The sequence below is a fragment of the Zygotorulaspora mrakii genome, chromosome 4 (genome assembly GCF_013402915.1).
Source record: "Zygotorulaspora mrakii chromosome 4, complete sequence".
Classification (NCBI taxonomy): Eukaryota; Fungi; Ascomycota; class Saccharomycetes; order Saccharomycetales; family Saccharomycetaceae; genus Zygotorulaspora; species Zygotorulaspora mrakii.
In genome coordinates this window covers 74,012-98,902 of record NC_050722.1, presented here as the reverse complement: position 1 = coordinate 98,902, position 24,891 = coordinate 74,012, and the positions used below count along the sequence as shown (strand labels likewise).

At 38.8% G+C, this 24,891-nt stretch overlaps 12 protein-coding genes across 12 annotated transcripts; 6 read left to right on the top strand and 6 right to left on the bottom strand.

Annotated features, from left to right (window-relative positions):
• Positions 1-230: 230 nt before the first annotated feature.
• ATG4 (cysteine protease ATG4) lies at positions 231-1,640 on the bottom strand (the record flags this gene model as incomplete). The annotated part of the gene is made up of 1 exon (XM_037288167.1): positions 231-1,640. One exon carries the CDS (start codon positions 1,638-1,640, stop codon positions 231-233), a length of 1,410 nt encoding a protein of 469 aa, XP_037144062.1.
• A 213-nt stretch (positions 1,641-1,853) lies between these two features.
• On the top strand, positions 1,854-4,184 carry SQS1 (Sqs1p; the record flags this gene model as incomplete). Its single annotated transcript, XM_037288166.1, has 1 exon — positions 1,854-4,184. The coding sequence occupies one exon, from the start codon at positions 1,854-1,856 to the stop codon at positions 4,182-4,184; it is 2,331 nt and encodes a 776-aa protein (XP_037144061.1).
• A 206-nt stretch (positions 4,185-4,390) lies between these two features.
• On the top strand, positions 4,391-7,135 carry CNM67 (Cnm67p; the record flags this gene model as incomplete). The annotated part of the gene is made up of 1 exon (XM_037288165.1): positions 4,391-7,135. One exon carries the CDS (start codon positions 4,391-4,393, stop codon positions 7,133-7,135), a length of 2,745 nt encoding a protein of 914 aa, XP_037144060.1.
• Positions 7,136-7,366: 231 nt separating this feature from the next.
• JJJ1 (Jjj1p) lies at positions 7,367-9,109 on the top strand (the record flags this gene model as incomplete). The annotated part of the gene is made up of 1 exon (XM_037288164.1): positions 7,367-9,109. The coding sequence occupies one exon, from the start codon at positions 7,367-7,369 to the stop codon at positions 9,107-9,109; it is 1,743 nt and encodes a 580-aa protein (XP_037144059.1).
• Positions 9,110-9,532: 423 nt separating this feature from the next.
• URE2 (glutathione peroxidase) lies at positions 9,533-10,588 on the top strand (the record flags this gene model as incomplete). Its single annotated transcript, XM_037288163.1, has 1 exon — positions 9,533-10,588. One exon carries the CDS (start codon positions 9,533-9,535, stop codon positions 10,586-10,588), a length of 1,056 nt encoding a protein of 351 aa, XP_037144058.1.
• A 441-nt stretch (positions 10,589-11,029) lies between these two features.
• ELA1 (elongin A) lies at positions 11,030-12,130 on the top strand (the record flags this gene model as incomplete). Its single annotated transcript, XM_037288162.1, has 1 exon — positions 11,030-12,130. The coding sequence occupies one exon, from the start codon at positions 11,030-11,032 to the stop codon at positions 12,128-12,130; it is 1,101 nt and encodes a 366-aa protein (XP_037144057.1).
• Positions 12,131-12,589: 459 nt separating this feature from the next.
• On the top strand, positions 12,590-13,633 carry PDR16 (phosphatidylinositol transporter; the record flags this gene model as incomplete). The annotated part of the gene is made up of 1 exon (XM_037288161.1): positions 12,590-13,633. The coding sequence occupies one exon, from the start codon at positions 12,590-12,592 to the stop codon at positions 13,631-13,633; it is 1,044 nt and encodes a 347-aa protein (XP_037144056.1).
• Positions 13,634-13,833: 200 nt separating this feature from the next.
• On the bottom strand, positions 13,834-14,706 carry CSL4 (exosome non-catalytic core subunit CSL4; the record flags this gene model as incomplete). The annotated part of the gene is made up of 1 exon (XM_037288160.1): positions 13,834-14,706. One exon carries the CDS (start codon positions 14,704-14,706, stop codon positions 13,834-13,836), a length of 873 nt encoding a protein of 290 aa, XP_037144055.1.
• Positions 14,707-15,490: 784 nt separating this feature from the next.
• BNI4 (Bni4p) lies at positions 15,491-17,932 on the bottom strand (the record flags this gene model as incomplete). The annotated part of the gene is made up of 1 exon (XM_037288159.1): positions 15,491-17,932. The coding sequence occupies one exon, from the start codon at positions 17,930-17,932 to the stop codon at positions 15,491-15,493; it is 2,442 nt and encodes an 813-aa protein (XP_037144054.1).
• A 646-nt stretch (positions 17,933-18,578) lies between these two features.
• Positions 18,579-19,937, bottom strand: HG535_0D00320 (uncharacterized protein; the record flags this gene model as incomplete). Its single annotated transcript, XM_037288158.1, has 1 exon — positions 18,579-19,937. One exon carries the CDS (start codon positions 19,935-19,937, stop codon positions 18,579-18,581), a length of 1,359 nt encoding a protein of 452 aa, XP_037144053.1.
• A 281-nt stretch (positions 19,938-20,218) lies between these two features.
• Positions 20,219-23,137, bottom strand: SIN4 (Sin4p; the record flags this gene model as incomplete). The annotated part of the gene is made up of 1 exon (XM_037288157.1): positions 20,219-23,137. The coding sequence occupies one exon, from the start codon at positions 23,135-23,137 to the stop codon at positions 20,219-20,221; it is 2,919 nt and encodes a 972-aa protein (XP_037144052.1).
• A 313-nt stretch (positions 23,138-23,450) lies between these two features.
• Positions 23,451-24,791, bottom strand: YTP1 (Ytp1p; the record flags this gene model as incomplete). The annotated part of the gene is made up of 1 exon (XM_037288156.1): positions 23,451-24,791. One exon carries the CDS (start codon positions 24,789-24,791, stop codon positions 23,451-23,453), a length of 1,341 nt encoding a protein of 446 aa, XP_037144051.1.
• Between the last annotated feature and the right edge of the window lie 100 nt (positions 24,792-24,891).

Genomic DNA, 24,891 nt, shown 5'->3' with positions numbered 1-24,891 from the left:
CATTATGGACGATAATACTTGGGTTACTCAACTCGTATACAATGCCTTCATAAAAAGTAACTTGTTTTGTTTACGATGAGTGGGTTATTCACAGGACGATTTACTTACTCATTTTTACTGAGTAAGTTGTTTTCTTTACCCGGTTACTCGGTGAACAAGTTTGACTGTAAATGTACTAATCATAACAAAAAATATGAATATAGTTTTACTATATAATCAGCAAATTCATGTTATTCGGTTGCGAGTTTCAAGGCTTCTCCATCGACCATATCGATAGTTTCTCTTTCCACAAGAACTTTCTCAACCTCTACATCGACGGCATTACTAGACGCCTCATTATCATCCATTACCATGATCTGTTGCTTTTTGCATTGTACATCTTGATAACTGTCATCTATTTCACAGCAAGAATTACAATGTAATTGTGAGAAAGGCTTGACATCAACATAATCGCCTTCGACAAGCAAACCATTGTCATTGGAATCGGAATTTATACTCTCTATTTCATCATCACAAGCTATGTCAAAATCAGAAGGTCTTTTATTCAGCACATTGAATATTCTTGACGATTTGGTGCTCTCCTTCCATTTTACCCAATGATCTCTACCTGATATCAGAATTCCTATCAGCATAGAAGGATCAAGATCAGATAGTGATAACTTACCATAGTTGACGGTGTGACATGACTCATAAAAAAGAGATTCATTTCCTGGTTGTACAGATGGCTGCGGGTTGTGGGGATCCAGATATATTAATTCGTTATTTCTGTATCCAATGAAATATAAAGACGAGGAGGGCCTGCCTCCCGCTATCCCAACAGAGAATTCTGATCCCAGAATTTCCTTAATTTCATCCCAATAGTATTCGTTAATGCCGTTTATGCCAAGTTTAACCCCTAACAATAATAGTATCTTACCATTCTCATTCTTGCCGAGCAACTCTTCAACTTCCTCCTCATATACGTCACCCGACGACACAGAAATAAGACACTCATCTAGTCCACATTCGGAGAAATCGCGTAGAAGACTTTGGATACTTCTCGAGGTGGCTGCTGGCCCAAACCATTCTCCAGGTTTTTTATTTGATAATTCAAGGCCTTTCTTGACGAAATTATGTATCGAAAATGGGGCCTCAAAATTATCCATGAACATGCCAAGTATTTCTGATTCACTACCGGTACCGTCTTCATTCACTCTAAAACCTCTTCCCAGCAGTGCTATTTGTATTGCATTCGCCAAAAGGCTTTGTCCTGTACGGATCATGCATCCCCATCCTATATCAGTATTAAAGCAATCTGAGTTGAATAGAACATTTTCAATCGTATTCAAAGGGTTATCTCTAAAGAGGAAGTGGAAACTAAGAGGTGAAGGCCCGTCAGCAGCCCGAGGAATTGGTGCGAATCTTGTTCTATAAGTAAGGTGTATTCGTGAGTGAACATCCGAAAGGAAATCTGGGTTTTCTTCGTCATTCCTGGAGAAGAAGCTATTAAGAAATCCTGAACCGGACACACCTTTCTTGTCTTGCTGTTGTTGAGTAAGTATTGCCGGATAATATATTCCCAGGACAATAAAGCTCTCTTCGTCTTTCTCTTCCTCCAGCGGATCTATCAGTTGGTGGGAAATTCTCTGCATAAATTCCATGATGTAAGGAGCCCTCCAGCTTCAATCCTATGTGTGCGTATCTAATTCTACTTTTTTGTTTTTTATTGCTTGTTCATTAAATGCTCCCTTTCTTTTGAGCTTCGTTAACAGAGCTGAAATTGCAATATATTCAAAGATTGACTCTACTTAGAAGCTTTTAAAAAGACAAGTTTGAACAATATCAAGAGGAATATATACCACTGGTAATTGATAATGGCCAAAAGGCATAGCCATTACCGTGACACAAGTCGTTCAAACAGGCGAGGAGGATATAAAGGTAGCAAAAAGGGCTCAAGAGGACACAAGAAAAAAGCTGAGGCTGGAAATGGGGGTTCTACGACAAATTTTTCCTCCCAGGTACCACTAGCAGGTGGCGATTTGAGCAACCCAGATCTTTCAGACTTGGACGACGGCTCAGGAAGACGGTACATAACTCACAACGCAGTTGAAGACTACTATTTCAACCGGTCGAATAAAGAAAAATCTATGAAAACGGGTGGTACAAGACCAGGTCATCGGAACGATTCCACGTCAGATTCGAGGAATACAGAATGGGCAAGTTTCAGGAAGAGGCCAATGCAGTTCGTGAAGTCCAAAGAATTATATGATCCATCGCACGATCTGATAGAACAGCTTCGAAAAAGGAACGGAAGCCCGTTGTTGCAAGACCCTGCAGCAGCCAATGATAAAAACTCAACAGTTGAAGCAAATCTTTCTCAAGAAGCTCCGGCTCAAAATGCTCAAGAGTCCCCTCCTTTGAGGCAAAATCATTCTAAAATAAATACTAATATTTCGAAGCTGGACAGCAGTGAACTTTTTTTTGTTGATGAAGCAGGTGAACCTACAAAGAGAGATGTGGTCTTGCCTATTCGAGAATTGGTCGTTAAAGGTGTGATACCGCCCAAAACTAGATCTTTCTCAAATGAATTGGAATATGATGAAACTATCACAGTTGGAAAAATGCAACTCTCGACTCAACAAGATGATAACGGAGCTACTCTTGTTAGAATTCCTGACTCCAGATTGAAAAATCCAAATCCGTACGGCAGCTATATAGCAAATGTTCTTCATAATGTGCTCCACTCACCTGAAAACTCGACTAATTCTGAGTCAAGCTCTGAGACACACGAAGAAGACAGCGAATGGGACTTCGAAGATATAAAGGAAGTAATGCTCGAAGAGATAGATAGTGCATCAGAGAAGGAAATAGCAGGAGAATACTTGAAAGAAGATTCCGAAGAATGTGTACAGGAAGAGGTGGTGTCAAATGAGCGATTTATCGAAGAAGGAAATGCCAGAAACAATACAGGAAGCCCTGAACTGTCTAGTAACATGCAGACATTACATTTAGAAGAATCTGTTACCAATTCTGACGGATCAGCACTAAATCCCGAATTTGGATTCCTTGATGAGGACTTTGTGGTCGATGTGTCTGAAGTTTCCGTTACTAACGTAAGGGAAGGATTGAATGACTGCCTGTACTTCGTCAGATGCTTCAGGTTATTTGCCGACCATGAGCACAGATGGATTTCTCAAGATATCTTCTCGGACTTTATGACTGACGAGATAGGTCTGCCGGATCACCGTTTACCAGCCTACCTGAGATTCATCAAAAATTCTATAATTCCACAAGATGACTTACCTGAACCATCATTTTCAGATATTCCTTTCTCTGATACCGAAAACGAAGAAGAAGACGACGATATGGATTACCCATCAAGCGATTTTGTTAGCCCAGACATGAGAGAAGGTCTCGATGACCTCATAGCATACACAGAAAAGTATAGCTCCTATCGTAATGAAGAGTACGAAACAAAGTCCCTACCTATATCGGGTAAGGGCATGAAAAAGAGATTATTGATCGATGACTCGATTGCATTGGATACAGAAAGTATAGCAACTTTACAGGACAAATTTAAGACTAGACTTGATAATAAATCTAAGAAAAGGAGAACTAAAAAGGATTTTATTCATGAGGCAAGTGAGAATTCTTGTGATATGTTCAAGAAATACCCGTTTGGCATGCATGTACAGAATATAAAAGATGAATTTGAGCTGTTCATGAGAAGAGACGCGGAGAGCCTGTTATTTCCGCCTCTCGATCCTCATGGAAACCAGACCATCATGAAGTTCGCAAAGCACTATCACACCAATTCATTGAAGCAGGGGAGAGGAAACAAAACGCATGTCATGGCACAAAAATCAAGGAAAACGCACAGGAACTTTCCAAACTATCAATTAATCGACCAATTGGTGCGGCGGCGACCAATATTTATGAGAATTGATGTGGCTAGACCAACAGAAATACATGAAAGGAAAGGAACTTCTAAGGGAAAGTTTCACACGGTAGAAGGTGAATACGTTGGTAAAGATGCCCCTGAGATCGGTCAAGAAAATGTTGGAAGGAGAATGCTGGAGAAACTGGGTTGGGTAGACGGTGAAGGCCTTGGTGCTCAAGGCAACAAGGGAATAAGCGAACCTGTGATGGCAAAGGTAAAGAAGAACAAATCAGGTTTACGTCATACGGAAAATACTGAACTTTGAAGGCGCTTATCCTGCTGCACTTTCTCATAGTTGTATAGTTAACTTCCTTTTGTACTACATATATGAAATCAGTTAAGGCGCGCATAATAATCCTTATAACGCGACAATGAAAAAGGTAAGCACAAAAACATCTGCGAAAACGAGATTATTGGTATTGAACTTTGTGGCATATTATATAAGCGGCAGCTTTCAAAGGTGCTTATAAGATGACTGCCAGATTAGATTTGTCGATTCCTTCCCTCAAGCAGCCACAGACAGAACAAGATTACTTGGACGAGGTAGAGAAAGCAATCAAAGCTGATTACAAGTCCATGCTAGGAACTACGGGAAGTCCAGTGCGCATCAATCCCTGGAGTTTTATCGGAACATTGGGGACCAAAAAGCAAGCATTGGCTGTTGCCCGGGAAATTGATGTTCAGCGAGGAGTTCAACCTGATTCAACGACAGGAAGTGAGGTCAAGGAAGCAGATAATGCCACAGACTCGTCTCATTCCACAGCCCGTAGACTACCATCGGGTGCTAGACCTCCCTCAAACGGTCAAAACTTAGAGGCAGCTACGTCGGAAAAGCATGATTTTGCAGCAGGTCAAAACTCGAATGATGAATCAATACGAAACGTTGCAGGCCAATCCACTCCGTTAGCTCAAACTCGAATGGCAGGTGGCTCAAAAAACGGAAAAGATACGCAAAGAGATTTGGATTTGCAAAAGGAAGAGCTAATGAAGGAGGACGCAAGGAGGGAGACCCTTGAGGATATACTGGAACTTCGCGATGAAATTGAAAAGTTGAAAGCGATTAATGAAACTCAGAGACAGGATCAAGAAAAAATGAATGATGAAGTCGTTCAAATTAAGAAAGCTTTGCGTGATAAAACTAAGGAAATAACTTCTTTGGAGGAAATAGTTAATACGAAAGAAAGCAGTATTGTTGCACGGGAGGAGCAATTGAATGAGCTCAGGAGGTTAGCAGAACTAAAAGAGCAGGAAAGAATACGAGAAATTGATAGTTATAAGACAAGAATTAAAGCGATACAATCTTTGATGGCAAGCAATGGTAAAACTGTTGCGATAGGGAAAGACGGGGAACATGCCTCGAAATATCATGCAAGTATTGACACTATGCTCGAAAAACTTAAATGCCAAGCTATTGAGAAGTCGTTGGAAATTAATGAGTTGCTAAAAAGAGAAGCTCAAAATTCAAAAAAGAAAGTTGAAGAACTTAATGCACAGTTTAAATTGGAGAAAAATCAGGTGCAAGAACAACACAAAGAACAGTTGAATAAACTTGAACAACTTCTGAATGCAAATAGCGAGTCCATCAAAAGTATGGTATGTGAAATCAACGAAAAAAGCAAAATCGTAATATCAAATGTAGAGGAGATCAATCAAATGAAAAGGAGCGCAAGTGACCTTGAAGCCGAAAATCTGAACCTGAAGAAAGAATTCGCAGACAGTAAAGATACTATTAACAAGCTGCAGAATGAATTGAGAGAAAAGGGTGCTAATTTTGGCAAGGTAAAGAACGAGATCTGCAGTGAGAAAAAGGACCTGGAAAACAAGCTAGTCAAATGTGAAAATCTAATAGAAGTGCTCAAGAAAAGGATCACGGAGAAGGAAACTGATTTAGAGAAGCAGATAGCCGAAAATTTACAAGGCACAAGAGAGAAAACAAAGTTGAATGCTAGATTGACAGAAAGTAATACTTTCGCAAATCAACTGAAGAAAGACATTGCTAGTGCAGCTACCACAACGGAAGAAGCTGTCCGGAACTATGAGAAAATTTTAAAACAATATAGTGAAGAAACTAAAAAACATGAGGTTACTTCAGAATGCCTGAGGAACGTAACATCACTCTCTGCTGATTTCCAAAGGTTCGTAAGAAGTTTGAAACTCTTTAATATCGAATTAGGATTAATAATAGAGACATCTTTCAACAGAAAAGAGCATGGAGATAGCTTTGAATCATTCTTTTGTATGGAACATGAGAATATCGTTGGATTTTACTATGAGAAACAGCAAAACAAACATAACGAATTACAGGATAATTTGCAAAGGATTACAGAAGAAAATAGGTCTTTACTGAATGACATCGATACAAAATGGAAATCGGCAGTGGAAGAACAAAAAAGACGTACACAACTGTTAATTAAAGATTTGGCAAATGCTAAAAGTAACAAGGAACACTTGGAGTATAGGGTTAGCGAGCTTGAAAAAACGCTTACTGATAATCAAAGGAATAAAGAATTAATGATGAACGAAAAGGAAAAAATTCTAACAGTCAATGCCTCTCTGCTGGATGAAGTTGAAGGCATTAGAAAGTCAGCTATGGAGGAAAGCGAACAAAAGCTGAATGACTTGCTGAACAGAGTCGAAGAGTTTGCCAAAAATATTTCAGAGATACAAGAACAAATCATTAATGAAAACGAACAACAGAAAGTGCTAAAGGACACAGTAAGTGTGAAGGATGCCAAAATTCAGGAACTAGAAGATAAATACTATAGAGTCGATGAGGCACTTCGAGAAAAGTCCATTGAATTTCAAAAACTTCAAGGCGACATTTCTAAAAGAATCAATTTTGAAATAGCTCACAAGTCTCGTCCAGATATTGAAAAGACAAACTACGCCGCTTTAATGATAGACAAGGTTGATTATATAGATATGGTGGAATTACAGAATATAGTAAAAAATTTAATTCTTCTACTGGAAATTCCGTTTAATAAGTTGACTAAGAAAAGTCCGCTGGTAGCAATATACTTGAAATATGAGAGACCAATCTTCTCACATTTCGCAAATCGATTACATTACGAGATTTTCAATGAGCCAATAGATATGAAGGGCTTTACAAGTGATGCATACGATCAGTACACAGAAAATCATAGTATGACAACAATCCAACATCCATTAGAGAGCTGTTTGGACAATCTATATCAAAAGATAGTATCTAGAATGTAGAGAGGGTTGGAGGTAGAACAGCGGTTCTCTTTTGCGCTTCATTCTTCTCGATGTGTTTTTTCCTGGGAAAATTTTTTTTCCGGAGTACATTTGATGACATTAAATATACTTTAGGTTTAACAGAATATGATAAATAGAATTGTAATCAAAAGTTTTTAATAACGATCGGTTTTATATCTGTTTCAACATCATAGCCGGTAATTCAGCCCTGAAAGTACAATTGCTACTGCCATGAAAATATGCTACTATGAGTTGTTAGATGTTCAGCCCAGCGCCAACGATAACGAGTTAAAAAAGGCATACCGCAAGAAAGCCTTGCAGTATCATCCTGATAAGAATCCAGATAACATTGATGAATCTACCCAGATATTCGCCAAAATACGAGCAGCTTATGAGGTTCTATCAGATCCCCAAGAGAGAGCGTGGTATGATTCACATAAACAGCAAATATTAAGCGACGATGCAGTTCCCGATGATGGCTCTTTTGATTGCGAGGTAGATGCATCCGTTACTGGAGTCACAACGGATGAGCTACTCATGTTTTTCAACTCTGCATTGTATACAAAGCTCGACGATTCACCAGCAGGATTCTTTCAGATAGCCGGTAAAATTTTCGCCAGGTTAGCAAAGGATGAAGTCTCTGCAGGTCAAAGAGGCGGCTTGACAAGCTTTGATAAATATGAGGATATTAGTCTAGAACAAGACATTGGGACACTAGGTTACATACTGGCCTGTGAAAGGCATATAACTAACCTCAAAAATACACCCGAATGTAATTTATTTCCACCTTTTGGCCATTCGAAAACTGAATACGAATATTTGAAGGTGTTTTATAAAACATGGTCAAAGTTCAGTACGTTGAAGAGCTTCAGTTGGAAAGACGAATATATGTATTCACAAAATTATGATCGTAAAACGAAAAGAGAAATTAAGAAGAGAAACGAAAAGGCCAGGCAATCTGCAAAGAGTGAGTATAATAAAACTGTGAAAAGATTTGTTACCTTCATAAAAAAACTTGATCAAAGAATGAAGCATGGTTCGAAAAGAGCCCAAGAATTGAAACGAACTGAACAACGACTGAAGCATCAAGAGCTGAAGGCGGCTTATATAGCAGATAAAAGAGATAAAGAAAGGCGGGAATTTGAGATGCAGAGTTGGCAAACAATTAATGAAGTGAATTTTGATGAGCTGGATAAAACTTATGACGAAATTTATAAAGGAGGAAACGAGCACGAGAACGAGAATTCTTCTCAAGATGAGATCATAATATATGAGTGTTTTCTTTGTAATAAAAAGTTTAAATCTGAGAAACAACTAGATAACCACACCAAAACAAAACTGCACAAAAAAAACCTATGGGAGATTCGAGAAGAAATGAGGGAAGATAGCATGACATTGGGACTTGACGAACTATCCGGGTTGGATGACTTCGATTCGGCTGCGGAGTCTATTCGCAACTCTGACACCGAGAGCGATAACTTGGCGGAAAATGCTGATCTAGCTTTAGATAACATCAACGACCAGCTGGCTTATATTGAGGAACAATTGGCCAATATGAATTCCTCTAGTGAAGATCTATCGGACGACGACGTAGGAAGCGAAATACCAGAATCTTCTACAAGTGCATCTAGAGATCCTTCGGGCTATTCTTTCAGCGAAGCTAGTAGTGATGACGAGCTAGCTAGATTACTTGCGTCACTCAATGGCACGAGCAAAGACAATAAGGATAATGACAAAAATGTCCACCAGAGTGATTGGAACAACGACAAGAGAACGAACTCAAAAAAGAGTAAGCGTAAAGGTGGTAACGCAAAAAAATCTCAAGAATCCACAAATGTAACCGGTGAGACATGCGAAACATGTGGCCATAGTTTTGAAAGCAAAAACAAGCTATTTAAGCATGTCAATGTTTCTGGCCATGCAGCACTGAAGTCTAAAGTAAAAACTAAATCAAAGAAGAGCAAAAAAAGATGAAAATAAAGAGCGAAAAGCATATCTTCATCGCATATAAATGGAGTTTCGTATACATATAAGCAGTGCTTTATATGTTTCGGTGTTTACATTTTTATATGACCTAGTTTAAATACTAGTATTTAATGGATGGCAATTTTTTTTCCGGGTAGCAGACCACTAAATTTTTTTTTCCTCTCCGTGTGAATGAAGAAAAGTGAAGAGATGGCCAAGCCATTAGACCACTAGATTCATAATCAATTAATTTGAAGACGTCAATACTTCTACAGACTTCAGGAACTCAAAACTCAAGTCAAGAACTTGGACGGGGGCATCATATATTCCGTTGGGTTGGAGCTCTCTATTGGTTTTTGTGCTAGTACCAACCTCGTGCTCGCTGGAAGTAGATATCTTTAACAGCACAAGCTGCGAACACTCTGCAGCAAAATGAATGTGAACAGCAATAATAATAACTCTAATGTATCGAACCTTTCAAGTGCTCTCCGCCAGGTCAATTTAGGAAACAGTAATACAACAACCGATCAGAGCAATATCAATTTTGAACTTTCCAATGGAATAAGCGATGACAAAATGAGTCCCAATGATAGTAATACAATTAACAATAATATGAATAACGGAATGCAACGGCAAAGACAAAGTGATATGCAAGCTGAGCAACTCTCTCAACAGATACAGCAACAACAAGCATTTTCAAACATGGGACCAGTAGATAATTCAAGGATTAGAAAATTTTTTCAAAACCAACCAATGGAAGGTTACACCTTGTTTTCCCATAGGTCTGCTCCCAATGGTTTTAAAGTTGCCATTGTATTGAGTGAATTAGGCCTGCCTTACAATACGTTCTTTCTAGATTTTAACGCTGGAGAACACAGAGCACCCGAATTTGTTACAGTAAACCCAAACGCAAGAGTTCCAGCATTAATTGATCATAACATGGAAAATCTAGCAATATGGGAGTCTGGTGCTATTTTACAACATTTAGTTAATAAGTACTTCAAAGAAACAGGAAGGGCATCACTTTGGTCAGATAATTTGGCAGATCAATCTCAAATTAATGCTTGGTTATTCTTTCAGACTTCTGGCCACGCTCCAATGATTGGCCAAGCACTACACTTTAGGTACTTTCACTCTCAAAAGATTGGCAGTGCCGTTGAGAGGTATACTGAGGAAGTGAGAAGAGTCTATGGGGTTGTAGAAATGGCTTTAGCCGAAAGAAGAGAAGCTTTAATCATGGAGCTCGATACCGAAAATGCAGCTGCCTACTCAGCAGGTACCACACCGCTCTCACAGAGCCGATTCTTCGACTATCCTGTATGGCTGGTTGGTGAAAGTATAACAATAGCAGATCTGGCGTTCGTTCCTTGGAATAACGTAGTGGATAGGATTGGAATCAATATTAGAGTTGAATTCCCAGAGGTTTATAAATGGACAAAACAAATGATGAGGAGGCCAGCTGTTATTAAAGCTCTGCGTGGTGAATAAAAACTTAAGAATTGATTCAATTTAGAAGCCAACTCAAAGTAGTTGTTACTCACAATCCTCCTATCTGGCTTTCTACGACAAGTGTTAAGCATTATTGCGCGTGAACTTTCATATATATTTACCAAATAATTCTGACCACAACAGTAAATCTCTCGCGCAATGGCTCATCCTCAGTATATAAAAGCATGTGTAGTATTGAAAGCGATTCACTAACTTTCAGATAATCTTCTCACTTTTTTCTTATCTTTCGTCATTGTTCTTATATTGTAACGTTACTGTGGGAATATACTCGTTCGCATTATTTCGGATCAAGCGGTTTGCGAACCTGAAGGCATCACAGTGATATTAAAAGCTAATATAAGGTAAAGTTTTTCGAAATACTCTATGTTAGGGTGCTGGATACTGTAAACCTTCCCCAATAGATGGCAACGAAATTTGAAAATGATGAGTTTACAATACCTTTGTGAAGTAAGCCTCATGCGCAATTATTTATTACTACAAAATGTTGAGAATGTACCATACCGCTTAATCAAAAAGGTTTTGGTCAAGTGCAAAAGAGACCATTTGTGTAAGTTAGAGAGTAGCAATGTACTGCTGATATTTGAAGACGATGAGCTTTGGTTGCATTTCCTGAAGCAAGATTTTCCGACAAGTGTACATGATTGTTTTGTGTCAAAGAAGGATAACATTAAAGATTATTACATCGACTTTATCAAAAAGTATGATTCTGAGTTGTTGAAAAATGAAAGAGAGCGGGTCGACACCTATCTGGAGAATGCAATACGAAAAGATCCCACCACAAAGAAATATAAGATGCCCTATCGATTACTCTATTTCAGATATCAGCAAGATGTTGAGAAAAAGCAAGAAAAGAGTGCAGAAAGACTGCGATATCAAATGAAGAAACTAGAAATGGAACGCCAAAAGAATCAACCTGTGGTGGTGGACCATTCATTCTACGCACAAAACCAACCCAAAAGGGCATCTAAAAACTTAGCGCGACGTAGCCACTCTGATCTCTTCAGAAAATCCATCAAAGATCATGAAAATAGAGTTCAGCATTTCAGAAGCGGAGGGTTTGATATTACTAAACGGCATACAACTCGGGTAGCGTTTTCAGGATCCGTGCCTAATATTTCAGAGTCTACTGCTATAGTTTCGCCAACTAAAGCATCTGAAGAGCGTGGGACTATTATGAACCAGCCCACTCCGCCTCCACCAGCTTCACAAAATTCTCAATCGCCTCCAAAACTAAAGAAGAGAAGGTCAGAACCGCCAAGCATCTTTTTAAACAGAAAAAGACCTACATTACAGGCGAATAGAGACAAGATAATCAAAGCTGAGGGCCCTAATTCCAAACCGAAAAAGGTTCACATCGAAAATGGTAGTGCTAAGGTAAAGGTCCCGGTCGTCACGAGTGGTCATAAAAAAAAATCTGCATTGTTTTCTTCACCAGCAATACTCGACAAGGAAACAACACCCCCAGCCACAGGCAGGAACAAGAGAACTAGTATCTACATTTTTGAGGTTCAGAAACCGTAGATTCGCTCTCAGTCATACAAATATACTTACATGGCGGTCTAAATCTCAATCATTGCAACTATTATCGTTTAATAATACTTATCGCCGATGAGTAATTCAACTTTTTCGCTGCCTCCGCGGATGCGGTTTTGCTCGGATAACGGATATTCTATTCAAGCAAGCAAGCAGATACAATTGAAAAAAGTTCAAATACCTAAATAAATATCTTTGTTTGGTTCTCCAGTACCTATTTCTTCAGTACCAGGTGTGTATAAATAAACATTGTGTGGTTATCTTGAGAGATATATTGCTTTGGTAGTACTGTTAAGAGTCTAAGTTACGGATACAGGGGCTGGCTGCATTTGAAGTCAACTTTCTCACCTTTCGATAGTCACGTCAGAATACATCCATTCATTTCATAATTCGACCAGGGCACACTGACTCTATTAACAATACAATTGAGCACACATCGAATAAGCAATGTTCAAAAAATTTGCTAAAAAGTCATCAAACGAGGATTCCATCTCTAAAGAGAAATTGATAGAGATTGAAAAGCCTATAAAAGAATTACCTTCATCTATAACTGCCCCAAAAGAGAAAGAATTAAGCGATGATCAGGAGAAGATGTATATAAAAGTGTTGCAACACTTTCAAGATCCAGAGTTGAAAATCCGTTTGACCGAGAAAGGTGGCTCTGAGGATAAGGAGGGTTTAATCGATGAAGAAAAGGCTTGGTTAACTAGAGAGTGCTTCTTGCGTTATTTGAGAGCCACCAAATGGAATTTACAGGATTGTATTGATAGAATTTGCTCTTCATTGGCCTGGAGAAGAGAATTCGGTATCAGCCACTTTGGTGAAGAGAATGGGGATGAGCTAACTGGTGACGAGGTAGCAGTTGAGAATGAATCCGGTAAACAAGTAGTTTTGGGTTATGAAAATGATGCACGTCCCATTCTATACTTGAAACCAGGCAGGCAAAACACGAAAACCTCCCACAGGCAAGTTAAACACTTGGTTTTCATGTTAGAAAGGGTGATCGATTTCATGCCAGTCGGACAGGATTCGCTAGCATTACTGATAGATTTCAAAGAATATCCAGATGTGCCAAAGGTAGCAGGGAATAGTAAAATCCCTCCACTAGGTGTCGGTAAGGAAGTTTTACATATTTTACAAACTCATTATCCTGAAAGATTGGGTAAGGCCCTTCTGACCAATATACCTTGGTTGGCATGGACTTTCTTGAAATTGATTCACCCTTTCATTGATCCTTTGACACGTGAAAAATTAGTATTTGATGAACCTTTTACTGAATACGTTCCAATGGATGAATTAGATAAACTTTATGGCGGGTACTTAGATTTCACATACAAGCATAAAATTTATTGGCCTACACTAATCGAGTACTCACGTGAAAAGAGGGAACACTACCTAAGTAGATTCCAAAAGTTTGGCAGTAAAGTTGGATTAAGTGAATATGATTTAAGAGGCAATCATGATAACTTACTTTTCCCCGTTAATAAGTAAAAATGAGTTTAAGTTTCAAGCTGTTTGATCTAATGAAGTGAAACGGTGTCATTTGAAACATACGCTTTTCTGTTGCAAAGCCCCCATAAAGTAGATAATATTATACAGTATATACGTAGGTGTGCTACAAGCCAACTTTTGGGGAGTTCGACTTTCCCGACCTTGACCGATCGGAAATATTTGCGATAAATAACGAAGCTTTAGAAAGGTTTCGCACATTTCCTATTTTCTGTAGCGCCACTACTTGGAACACACATAGTCTGCCAATCTAAGGCGTACATTAAGCCGCCAGCTCCATTCGCTGCTTTTGCGAATACAACACCAAGGTCATTTCTTGCTGTCGATAAGTAATAGTTGGTTCCATCACCTAACGATAATACTTGTGCCCTCACAATATCACCAGGCTTAAAACAGTTTATTATTTTAACAGTATCTCTTTCCGTAGCACGTACGTCTTGTGACCTTATGATACCTCTAAACATTTCACCCAAGTCAGACGACGCTTGTGCAATGGAAAATGTTGCAGCTCCAGATCCACCTTGTGCAGCTATTACACCCAGTCCATTGCTCCCTATTCCACTATCGACTGGAATCGCTGCATTTTCAACCGCTAGGATTTCGACGTTCGCTCTCTGCTGCGATATTCGTGTCACCCTCGTTAAGACAATATCTCCCTCTTTTGGTAAATTATTAGCGAAATCATTATTTGAAGACTCAATATTCATTTTGGTACCATTCTGTAACACAGATATGGTTATGACCTTCTCAACCCTGACAACATTTGTTTCTGCATCTTTCATAGTGTCCACTTCTTCTTGAGGTTCATCATTATCTGAAAGATCGCGTAACTCCTCCTGCACTTTTACAAAGCCAACTAAAGTGGCGGAAATCGCTGCGACCTGCGTTCCTGCTTTATTATATGTTTGAGTCATTGTTCCATGACCACTAACAAATCGATACACTATGTTTTTGCCATCCGTTTGGCAAACATCGCATTCAGGACATATTAATTGACCTGGGACAACTGTATCTGGTAGCTCAAAACTGAACTGTGATCTCGATACTTCTGGCATTAAAGAGGATTTGCATATAATAGATAAATATCTGTTTAATTCTTCTGCGGAAGTTCACACATACACTTACTTATATTGAAATTTTTCATTTTGTAATAATACATAGAAGTCACGTGAATCTCTTTAAATCCACACATACACATCTTTAGGATGAACTGGTTTACCGGGAAGTCTTCGTTACATGGAGACGAATAGTTCGTGACTCATTCGAATGATTGAACATGTCTTGATTACTCAAGGTTTAATTTTACAATATTTTTGCTTCAATTCTTAGCTTAATTCGTTCCAGAATTGATCCTCAAAGGATTGAAAAAGTAACTCCAAACTCTTTTGGCCTTTGAGATGCCATCATATGGAGATACGGAACAATATCGCTGGTTCTCCAACTAAGTGCATATCACAGCGAATTTCTTGAAGTGTGGTTATTCGTGAATAAAATAATTCTATAGCTTGGGTATTCACCTACATCGAATGTTCAGCAGCGCCCATTGCGTGATACTGTATCGGAATGCTTCTGCTTTTAGCTTACAAGCCTGATATTTCAAAGTGAGCTGTCCCTAAGATGTTCGTTGCTAAAAAGCTGTTAAACTAAGGTTCAATCTTGATTTTAAGATGCTTTTACGTGCCTTGCTCTGAGCAAAAGAAGGCGCTTCGTAGTGGCAAGCATCAGATGTTCCAATCTTCATCACTTTTTCTAGTAAAAAAAATGAGATGCCTTCAGTTACATCACACTGTATGCAGAGTTCGTTTGTGAAATCGTTAATTTATAATACCATTATATAATTCAATAAAAATGGGTGTAGCACTTTGATTCCTCATGTACTTCCATGCCACATTTTAATTCATTGAGCTCTGCTTTTATTAGTTGAGCTAATTGTGGAGTCAATTGATTACAAGTTGCAATATCAGGTTTCCGATCATACTCATCTTCTGCGTAGGTATCGTACAGTATTATTCTTGAGGAAAAACTAACTCGATTTAATGTTTTATCCGTGACACTAGATGTCACATATTCACCAGTGTTTAAAGAGGACTCAATCACAGAAGAATCCAAAAGAGAGGCATTTAGACTCGGAGCTCTCAATCCCCGGAATGACATGGATAATGGTCTTGCCATCTGAGAATCAGGAATAAGTTGCCGTATCTGAGGCGTATTCTCTGAACTTCTACCTATTTCATTGAAGTTTTCATTTTCAAAGCCATCATATTCGTCAGCAGTGTGCAAGTCTTCACTGATGTATTTCTCAGGTGAAGAATTATGCTTATGGGCTTCAAAGCCTTCGCCAGAGCCAAAATGTTCACCAAACGATAAATTTAAATCCTCTTTCTCACTACCAAACTGGCTTTGACTCAGGTGCATTGAATCTAGCTCTTGCGTTTCGTTCAAAGAATGATCCGAAGTTCTTGAGGGCATTACAGTCTTATAAGGTGTTTCGATTGCCTTGTCATCAATTTCAATATTTATTCCATCCCCAAAGTTTATCAAACTAGCAAACTCCATTATATCGGACATGAGTTCGGGGTCATCTGCCATCTCCTTTTTGAAAGACTGAATACCAACATCTTTGCTTAAGCCTAACTCTTTGTCCGCGTCTAACGTCATCTCATTTAATTTTTCTTCAATTGAGTGAAGTGAGAAGCTGTTTACCTTTGGATACGTTTCTAAGTCACCAATATCTATCAGTTCTGTTGGTGGTAACCCATTCTCATCATGTACCACAGAGCTATTTGAAGCAAATTCCAAAGGTTCAAATGTTCCATTCCTCAAAATACTGCTAGTCGGCGATTTCGTCAGATCCGGTGTTGATATAACTATTGATGATCCTTCTGTTACAAACATGCCCTCATTCTGAGCATTTATTGATAATGTATCTGTTAAAGATCTTCTATGCGACGCAATGGAGCTACGCTTATTCGATTTTGTAGATCTGCATCGCTCTAAAGAGACTATGGAGTCGACCTCATGTTTACTTAAGGATTTTGGAAAAAGGACTTCTCCTGTATCCAGCCTTGAATCATCAGGTAGGAGTGTGTCCTCATTATTCTCATCTGAAGGAGTAGATTCAGGTATCAAAGCTTGCGAGAGAGACGATTTACTCATATCAATGTGTTCAAAGCTCAATGGTGTGGGCTTTCTAAATTTAGGTTCTTTATGAATGCTAGGTGATCGTGTTTTGTGGAGCTTGATGCTTTCATCGGTGCGTGAATTGATGATTTTCACATCGGATTTCTCACTGAGTGGGGCCGTAGTGGAGTGCGAACGAGTACGATTGGCACTTTCTTCTTTATTATTTTTACCCTTTTTGAAAGTACTGAAAATATTGTTACTGCTATACGACTTTTTCGTCATTCGAGTAGGGGTTTGAGAGGATACCAGTGTTCCCGACGAAAAGGAGCTTGAATTAGGTATCCCTGATTTGGAATCTGGGGTATTTGTGCTCTCTTTCGGTATAATTTCTGCTGAACTTCTTCTCCTGAGAAAAGAGAATATATTTTTCTTCTTTTTAGGCCCAATTGAGCTTATAGAAGCAGACAGATGATGTGATGCTTCTCCAGAATCAATTTTCTGTTTGACGTTTTTGTCATAAGACATATGATCATTGACGATTGATGTTTCAGGTTCATGTCTGCTATCGTTTTTGATGCCACCACGTTCTTTGGGCAATTCTTTAAAAGACTGAGATTTATTGCGGTCCATTTTTGGAGAGCTAAGAAAATCTGGCTGTTCAGATATGAGTGCGTTAGGCGGAGGTGCGATCTTAGGAAAATGAATGCTATCGTTGCCATCAACATCTATGAGATTAGGAGACATTACAGGATCATTTCGACTTGCTGTTGGGTTTGGATCGTAAAAGTCTGTTTCTTCACTTATGACATTCACAGTTTTGATTGAATTTTTAGCTTGTTGCTGAGCTAACCTGCTCTTTTCATTTAATATACCAGCCAGTGCACTCAAAGAAGGGGACGTGCTCATTTTCATGGTAACAGTCTCCTCGTCTCGTGCTATCTGCTGTGGCAATACATGCACCCCATTGATTGGCTTTTCATCGGGATAGGAATTATCAGATTTCAAAGATGTTTCCAAACTATGGTCCGACATATCTCTCAAAATCAACGAGTTTCGGAAGTTTCTTGCATGATCCAAAGTGTTAATAGAGCTCGAGGAGTAAAAAGAAGAGTTCAGTAGCTCTCTATTGTTTCCTTGTTCTTTGCCCTGAGACATCATGCCTTGTTGATATGTCTTTAGTGCTGTCGAGTCCTTTATGTACAAGCCTACCTGATAATTTGGTCTTAGGTCTTTCCCTCAAAATTTCATCCGTTTGTAGCTAAAAATCTTGACGATAATCAGAACAACAGTGCTTTAAGACTGCTACTGTCGATTATGAGGCCCGTAGCTTTACTTCTACGAATAGTTAATATTTTACCTGCTTGAATACATGAATCTGCGTATGTACGTAAGAAAACCGGTCAAAACGCGTTACGCGTAAAACATAATTTTACCCATATGAAGTCGGGTAATAATCGAAAAATAGTGCAATATGAATCAAATCCTGACTATATGACTAGGAGTCAAGAGGGTCTCAATACTGCCTACTTACGTATATATGCCATGCCAGGGAGGTTAATACATCTTACTGCTGCAAAAAATCCAAGTTCGAGGATGCAAAAATGTGGCACGACCTTAAACGGTGTTTGAAGGTGTCACAATTAAAGAGTTTGAAGTTACTTGATAAAATGAATTTGAACAGCGATTGATACTCGCTTATGTCTCATCAATGTATGGAAGTTGCTTCAGTGTCAGTATTTCAATTAAAAGTATTTATATCTATGGCATGCTCTTTTCATTCATACTGTGCAACTCGCGAGGAATATTACATAATACAACAATCTTCGTTACTGGAAAGACTCAATTTGGAGGTAGCTTTCTTGTGTCCAGGTTTTGAGTCGGAAACTTTGGTACGACTTACCGCATGTGGTTGCCTCCTTACAGGTATTGCCGACGAAATACTTGCCGTTCCACTTCTTGAAGGTGCCATAGAAGAGCCTGGTGTTCTCTTTCGGGCGCCCCCACTTATGCTTGCATGATCCGGCAGCTGCGCCTGGTGACGTGGCTTGTTTTGGATTGGGTCATGAGATTTCTGATGTGCCGACGTAGTTCTACTTAAAAAAATGGATCGTAATGATTTTGCTCCGTCCTGTGAATCGTTGCTGTTCAGTCGACTTATGGTAGAGCCAGACCCTTCGACGAGGTTAGGGACAGGGAAAATAATTTCATCTTTGTCCACATTGAGTTGCAACACCGGGTCAATGCCAAACTGCAATATGCTGTTTGCTAAGTACGAGTAAAGTCTTGACCACACTTCTTCGAGCTCAATTGTGCAATGAACACCAAAACGGTCCTGTAAAGTTTTTAAAAATGCAATTCCCATTAGTTCAAAATGAGGAGGTTCTATATCCAAAATCCTAGCATGTCTTTTCCCCAAGGAAATTAAATAGCCCTCTATTGCTCGTAAATTTTCTAGATTCGAGATTGCTGCATTGAGAACACCTGCAAAAGCTGTGGCTTGATGCTTTATCGAAGGAAACATTCTCTCTAAGTCAGGATCCATAGACAGCAAATTGGCATAGAACTGTGAACAGAATAAAGAGCTGGCAAACGTCCTACTTATTGTGTTTCCTTTTGGCTCAGGTACGTGACTTGCACTGACTACACTGGAATCAGACTCTGAATTTTTTTCACTAGTACTGGAGCTCATAGGAAGTAAATTTGACACATTAAATGTTTTACCTGTATGTGGTTTTGGCTTCAATTGCTTGCTAGTAACGTCTTCGTTTAGGATCATTTCCCATGATTCTCTCACCAGTTGTTTTTCCTTTGGGTTCAATTTTAAAACGATTTTATACCTAATACGGTCAAGAACACTGGAGCCCAGTGATTCAGTAGTCGAAATGCGCTGCAAATGGTATGCGTCGTCCAGAGACGAATCATGAGATTGTATTCTACTCACACCATTTGAAATTATATCACTTATCGTGAACGAGCCTCTCCTGGCTGTGATATTCAACTCTTTAGCAGATAAATGGGATCGATCAGAAATTGATGAGACGTCGCTAGAATAACTTTCTTGGATTGGTATTAAGCTATCTGTAACAACATCAAAATGGCTAGGTATAAACTCAATCTGAGAACGATCCAAAGGATTGTAAAGTGTATTTTTAGTAGAATTCATAATCCAGCAATGAAATTTACACAGTAAATTCTCACCATACACTACTTACGAAGATGTAATGAGTATTTTGTTTGTAAAGTGGTCATTCTTTAAATATATTGTTCTTTTACATCTCGTTAAAGAAGGAAGGCCGTCGTTAAGGTGAAAAACTGTTCGGAAAAAACGGATACAACATAAATACGGTGCATTGCACTACTAACAACAAGAGTAAAAGTACAAGAATTCGATTTCATAAAATAGAATTTTTGGATTTTCAGTTTGATATTTAGGATTTTATGCACTTATATTTGCAGTTCATACAGAAAGCCGGAGCATATGCAAATTCTGGAGTGCATTGTTGGCCATCTTTTCGTTTGAATACTTGTTGGTACAATCGTCTTATTATATGATATCACATAGCCTGCTCTTGTGACATAGCCACACCTACAACATCTTTTGAGTTTTCCACTTGTTATTTCATCCTGAGTCAAACGATCGTACGAGATCGCATCAAAGTCCATCTTACAAAAAGATTTCGATGTCCGGAAGTGTTCAGGGAGATCTTTTGTATCGACTACCAACCCTTCTTCTAGTGGCTTCAACAGTTTATATATTTGTGGCTGAAAGAACTCATTAATTGAAATTCTCAGACCACTAGTATCCGAGAAATACACTGTAGTAGCTTTGATGTGCGATATAACGGCATTGTTCGAATATGCTAACAGAAAATCCCCTATTTTGGATACATCTGGAGGAATTTGTGCCCTTACTAGCAATGACGGCTCCCTCGTGGATGATGGTTGCTGCTCATTAAATGCGGTGAATTTGTTATTCACGTCCACTAAGAATGTCTCAAATTTTTCAAAATTAACTGGTGATTCACCTAAAACCATTTTCAGGAAGTTTGAAGACTCATTTAATACAGGATAAGTCGTCTCAGGGAATTTTGTAACCATATGCGTCACTTTCTTGATCTCATTTAAAATGGAAAGAATGAGCGTTCTTGGCATTCTAGCTCCAAATACTCCTAGTACTAATGTATTCTGTTTTTCCTGCGGATTATTGATTAATAAAATAACTTCTTGCACTAAAAAGGTCACGAATTTTACAAACCATTTCGCCAAAGGAATCAAAGAATGCACCAGATCTTGCTTGGAGAACGATGTTTGAAAAGATTTACCATTTGGCTGTTGAATTGCGCTATTACTGAGTTGCTCGATTGCAAAATGTAGATTTCGAGCGACTCCATTAAATGCAAACAAAACATTTCTCAACGACATTACCACACGTGCCATATCATAAATGTTGTTTGGTTTGAAGCAACTACCAAGCTCTAATTGAAGTAGCATAGTTTTTTGAATGGGTCTACTGGAAATCATTTTATCCATTATTTCCTTGCGAGCATCTGGACTTACATTAAAGAAAGTGTAAATGCATGCCATCAAAGAGGTGACGAAATCCATTGCCCTCTCCTCATCATGTTTTGCAATTTTCATCACATGTGTCTTGCATGCAATTGATAGATCTTCTGAAGAAAGCTGCCTATGTATACTGGCGACAAAACCAAATGCAAATGCTGTAGCAATAACCAAATCTTTCGAAGAATCTGAGAATTCTTCTCCTTGAATACAGTAGAAAATTGGTGTGTCTTCCTTTTCCAATTTGAAAATTACACCGGACATAGCTGGCGATACCCTCATCCATTCTATAGCACAGCTTGAAGGAAGTTTAGGATAGTGAAATCCGGCACTCAAGATTGAAGTTATGATACCTCTACTTTTTCCTTCTTTAATTTGACTTTGTAAACGTTCGCTTTCAAATTTCCTGTCGTTCTGATTGTAGGATTGGATCGATCCGTCTTGAAAATAGAATGTTGCAAATCCGTCTAACATTTCCGATGTTACTGAAACAACTTTGGAAAATAAAACCATGTTTCCCAAATTATGAAGATTAAATCGTTTTGATAATTGTATATCATTGCTTATTTCTTCGGATGTTGATGTACTCTTTAGCACATTTATAAGAACTGGGGATATTCTCGTTAGCACCAACCGGAATCGCTTTAAAAGCGACTTATCAGTTTCGCATATATTATATATCAACAAAATATCACAGACTGGAATTTTCTCAAGTGGTGATTTGGATAAAACATGAAAATGTGTTAGCTCTAATACGTGACCTTCGTCATCAATGGAATCTAATGGAGATTCTAATATGTGTGTAATCTTCAATGAAGGATCATTTAAAATTTTTTGGTTTGTTGTATTGACGTTCCAATTCATTTGTAACTTGAAAAAACATAATCTCTTGGAAAGTCGTGAGTATGTGGATATCAGCATGCACTGCTCTTCTGAAATGGGAGTAATTTTTGCAAATTGAAGCCATTCATGTTCTACAACATTTGTATTTTGAGAGTCAAAAAGTTGAGACGTTATCTTCTTGTGATCCTTAGAATTGGAGAATTGGTACCAAAAGTCTATTTGTCCATTCTTACGTACTGCAACACAAGCGTATTTCATGAACGGAGGGTGGAAGACTCCAAATGGGGGAAGTTGCTGCGCTTTGTTCCTGTACATATTGGCGTCGCTATCAAAAACACAAAACTGGGAGGCAATAATAGGTTTCGATGAACTGAACCATTGAAAATCTAGGATAGCAGTATGATATTCTTTTTTAGTTCGCTTTCTCTCCAATTTCTCAATAATCGAAGAAGCAGGTCGTAGAGGCATTACATGATTGAAGATTTTGTAAACATTATCTTGAAACAACATGGTTAATTTATCAATAGTTGAGGGGCCTTCCGGGCTCTGGCCTGAAATAAGCATTGTCATATTACCAATCTCATCACATACAGCCAGCATGTCACCTGGCAAACTAAACCAATTGTTCCAATGAATAGAGGAAATGTTATAGAAAAAACGATGAGGATGCTTATCCGAACCGCCGCTAGATATATAGTTCGGTGTACTCCCCATAGCATTGCCAGAATGAGTTCCATTACTAGGCTGAGCACTTGTGGTACTTCCAGCACTGAAAACCTGCGGCGTGTCATGAAGTTGAGGGTGGATTACGTACCCTTGAGGAGGATGAAATCTATAATTCGTTCCATTTACTACTTCTAAAAAAGTGATGTATAAGTTCCCTTCCGTGGATTTCGAATCACCATAAGCAATAAGACCAGTTTTGGACCATGAAACTAAATCTTGTCCTAATATATTCATTGATGCTTCTATAGGTTCTCTATGGCATCAGTCCTTTCATTTTGAACCTATATTTTTTTCAAGTATCGCTTTTTGCAGTCCACAACGCATCCAAGAAACAAAATGTCTAATAATCAATAGAGAAAACTCGAATAAAGAAAACACAGATAATATTTAGCGTCGGGACAAAGTGAACAACATGCTTTGAGAATTGCACTTTTTCTGTACCCTAAAAAATGCAGAGGTTGAATATTACTATATATTTGGCAAGTTCGCGGACAAAGAACGAATACTTGCACTTATCTTGACTATATACTGACTGTTAGCGTTTCCCTCAAGTTTGAAGATCATCTGACTCATAGGAACTATTTGGAGGATCAGAAATGCCCTGAAGCTCAAACTCCGGTGATTGATCGGCATTTGAGTCATCTGAGTATTTATATAGAAAGCCTTGCCCTGCTCTTTCCGCCAGGCGGACGTAAAATTCCAGGCAAGTCAGCATCCAAAAATATACGAGGAACGCAGCTGCCCCCAGGAGGAGAGTATATGAACTGTGATCTGCACCGAGCCTCAGAACTAATTCCAATTGTTGTTCATTCGCGCCCATAAACGTGAGGCCAGCACACACCAAACAGAATGGTGGAAGATATTGGAACGAGTATATCTTGTCTAGTGTTCTTTGATCCCTCAATAAAAATGATATTTCCACAATTCGTAAAGCGCCACCGAGCATTAATACTAAACCAAAAAAATAATGAACCTTGGTGCTTATGAGGAGATGCTGTGAATGCTCCGACATTGCCCAGCCTGTAAAGATTATGATCAAACTAGGAACAAAACTTCTTCTGCCTCCTCTGCTTAAAAATATGCCCAAAATACCACCACACCACCAAATTATTCCCATTAAAGTGTGTTGATAATCTCCCATACTCCAGGCTTCACGACCCCACCTATGCTCCGTAAATGTATTTACTATGCCCCAGAGACACATAATCCAACTGTCAATAAAATCCTGTGAATACGGCGACTTTGAATTTCTTAGCCAAGGTACAACCAAAACTAAAGCGTAGATGAATCCATATAAAATGAAAGCAGATCCCATAATTCCATGGGCTATGCATTGTCCTGTATGTTCCTCCCTACAAAAGCCAAAAAAAGCCACTGGCACTAAGCATGTCTTAACCCATCCTGTGATGGTTACCAACAGTGATAGCCCACGATGAACGAGCGACAATTTTCTCTCACCCGTATGAGACACGAATGATTGGAGCTTTTTGTTTCTAATCAATACACTTGTACCGCTTGAAAGGCCTCCAAAAAATACTGTCAGCCACAGTAGACCAAGCAAGAACCATCCGGCACCCCGAGACGTCCTATTTTCAACACCATCCCAATCGCCATATCGGAAAGCTAAGACATCCACGATCGCATACGCTCCAGAGATAACTTGTAAAAAAACTGCCGAGTAGCTTTTCCCTGCAAATGAAAGAGCAGCTGCATACGAGGGTAACAGTAATGACAAAACTAGAGTACATAACCAATGGAATGTTTTTGAGCCGGCATCAACAATTTCCGGTCTGGTATACTTTTCCGCACTATCCATGTCCATTGCGAGTGCGAAGGGAATGAAGCATGCGCATACTACGCCTATCACTGGAAGCCTAATATTTTGCATGTTTGAGAGGATGGTTATGCTTTTTCTTTAATGAAGTTGTTAGCATTTCACTTTGTACAGTATATATTATTTCACGTTTTTAGTTCTTTGAGCGAAATAT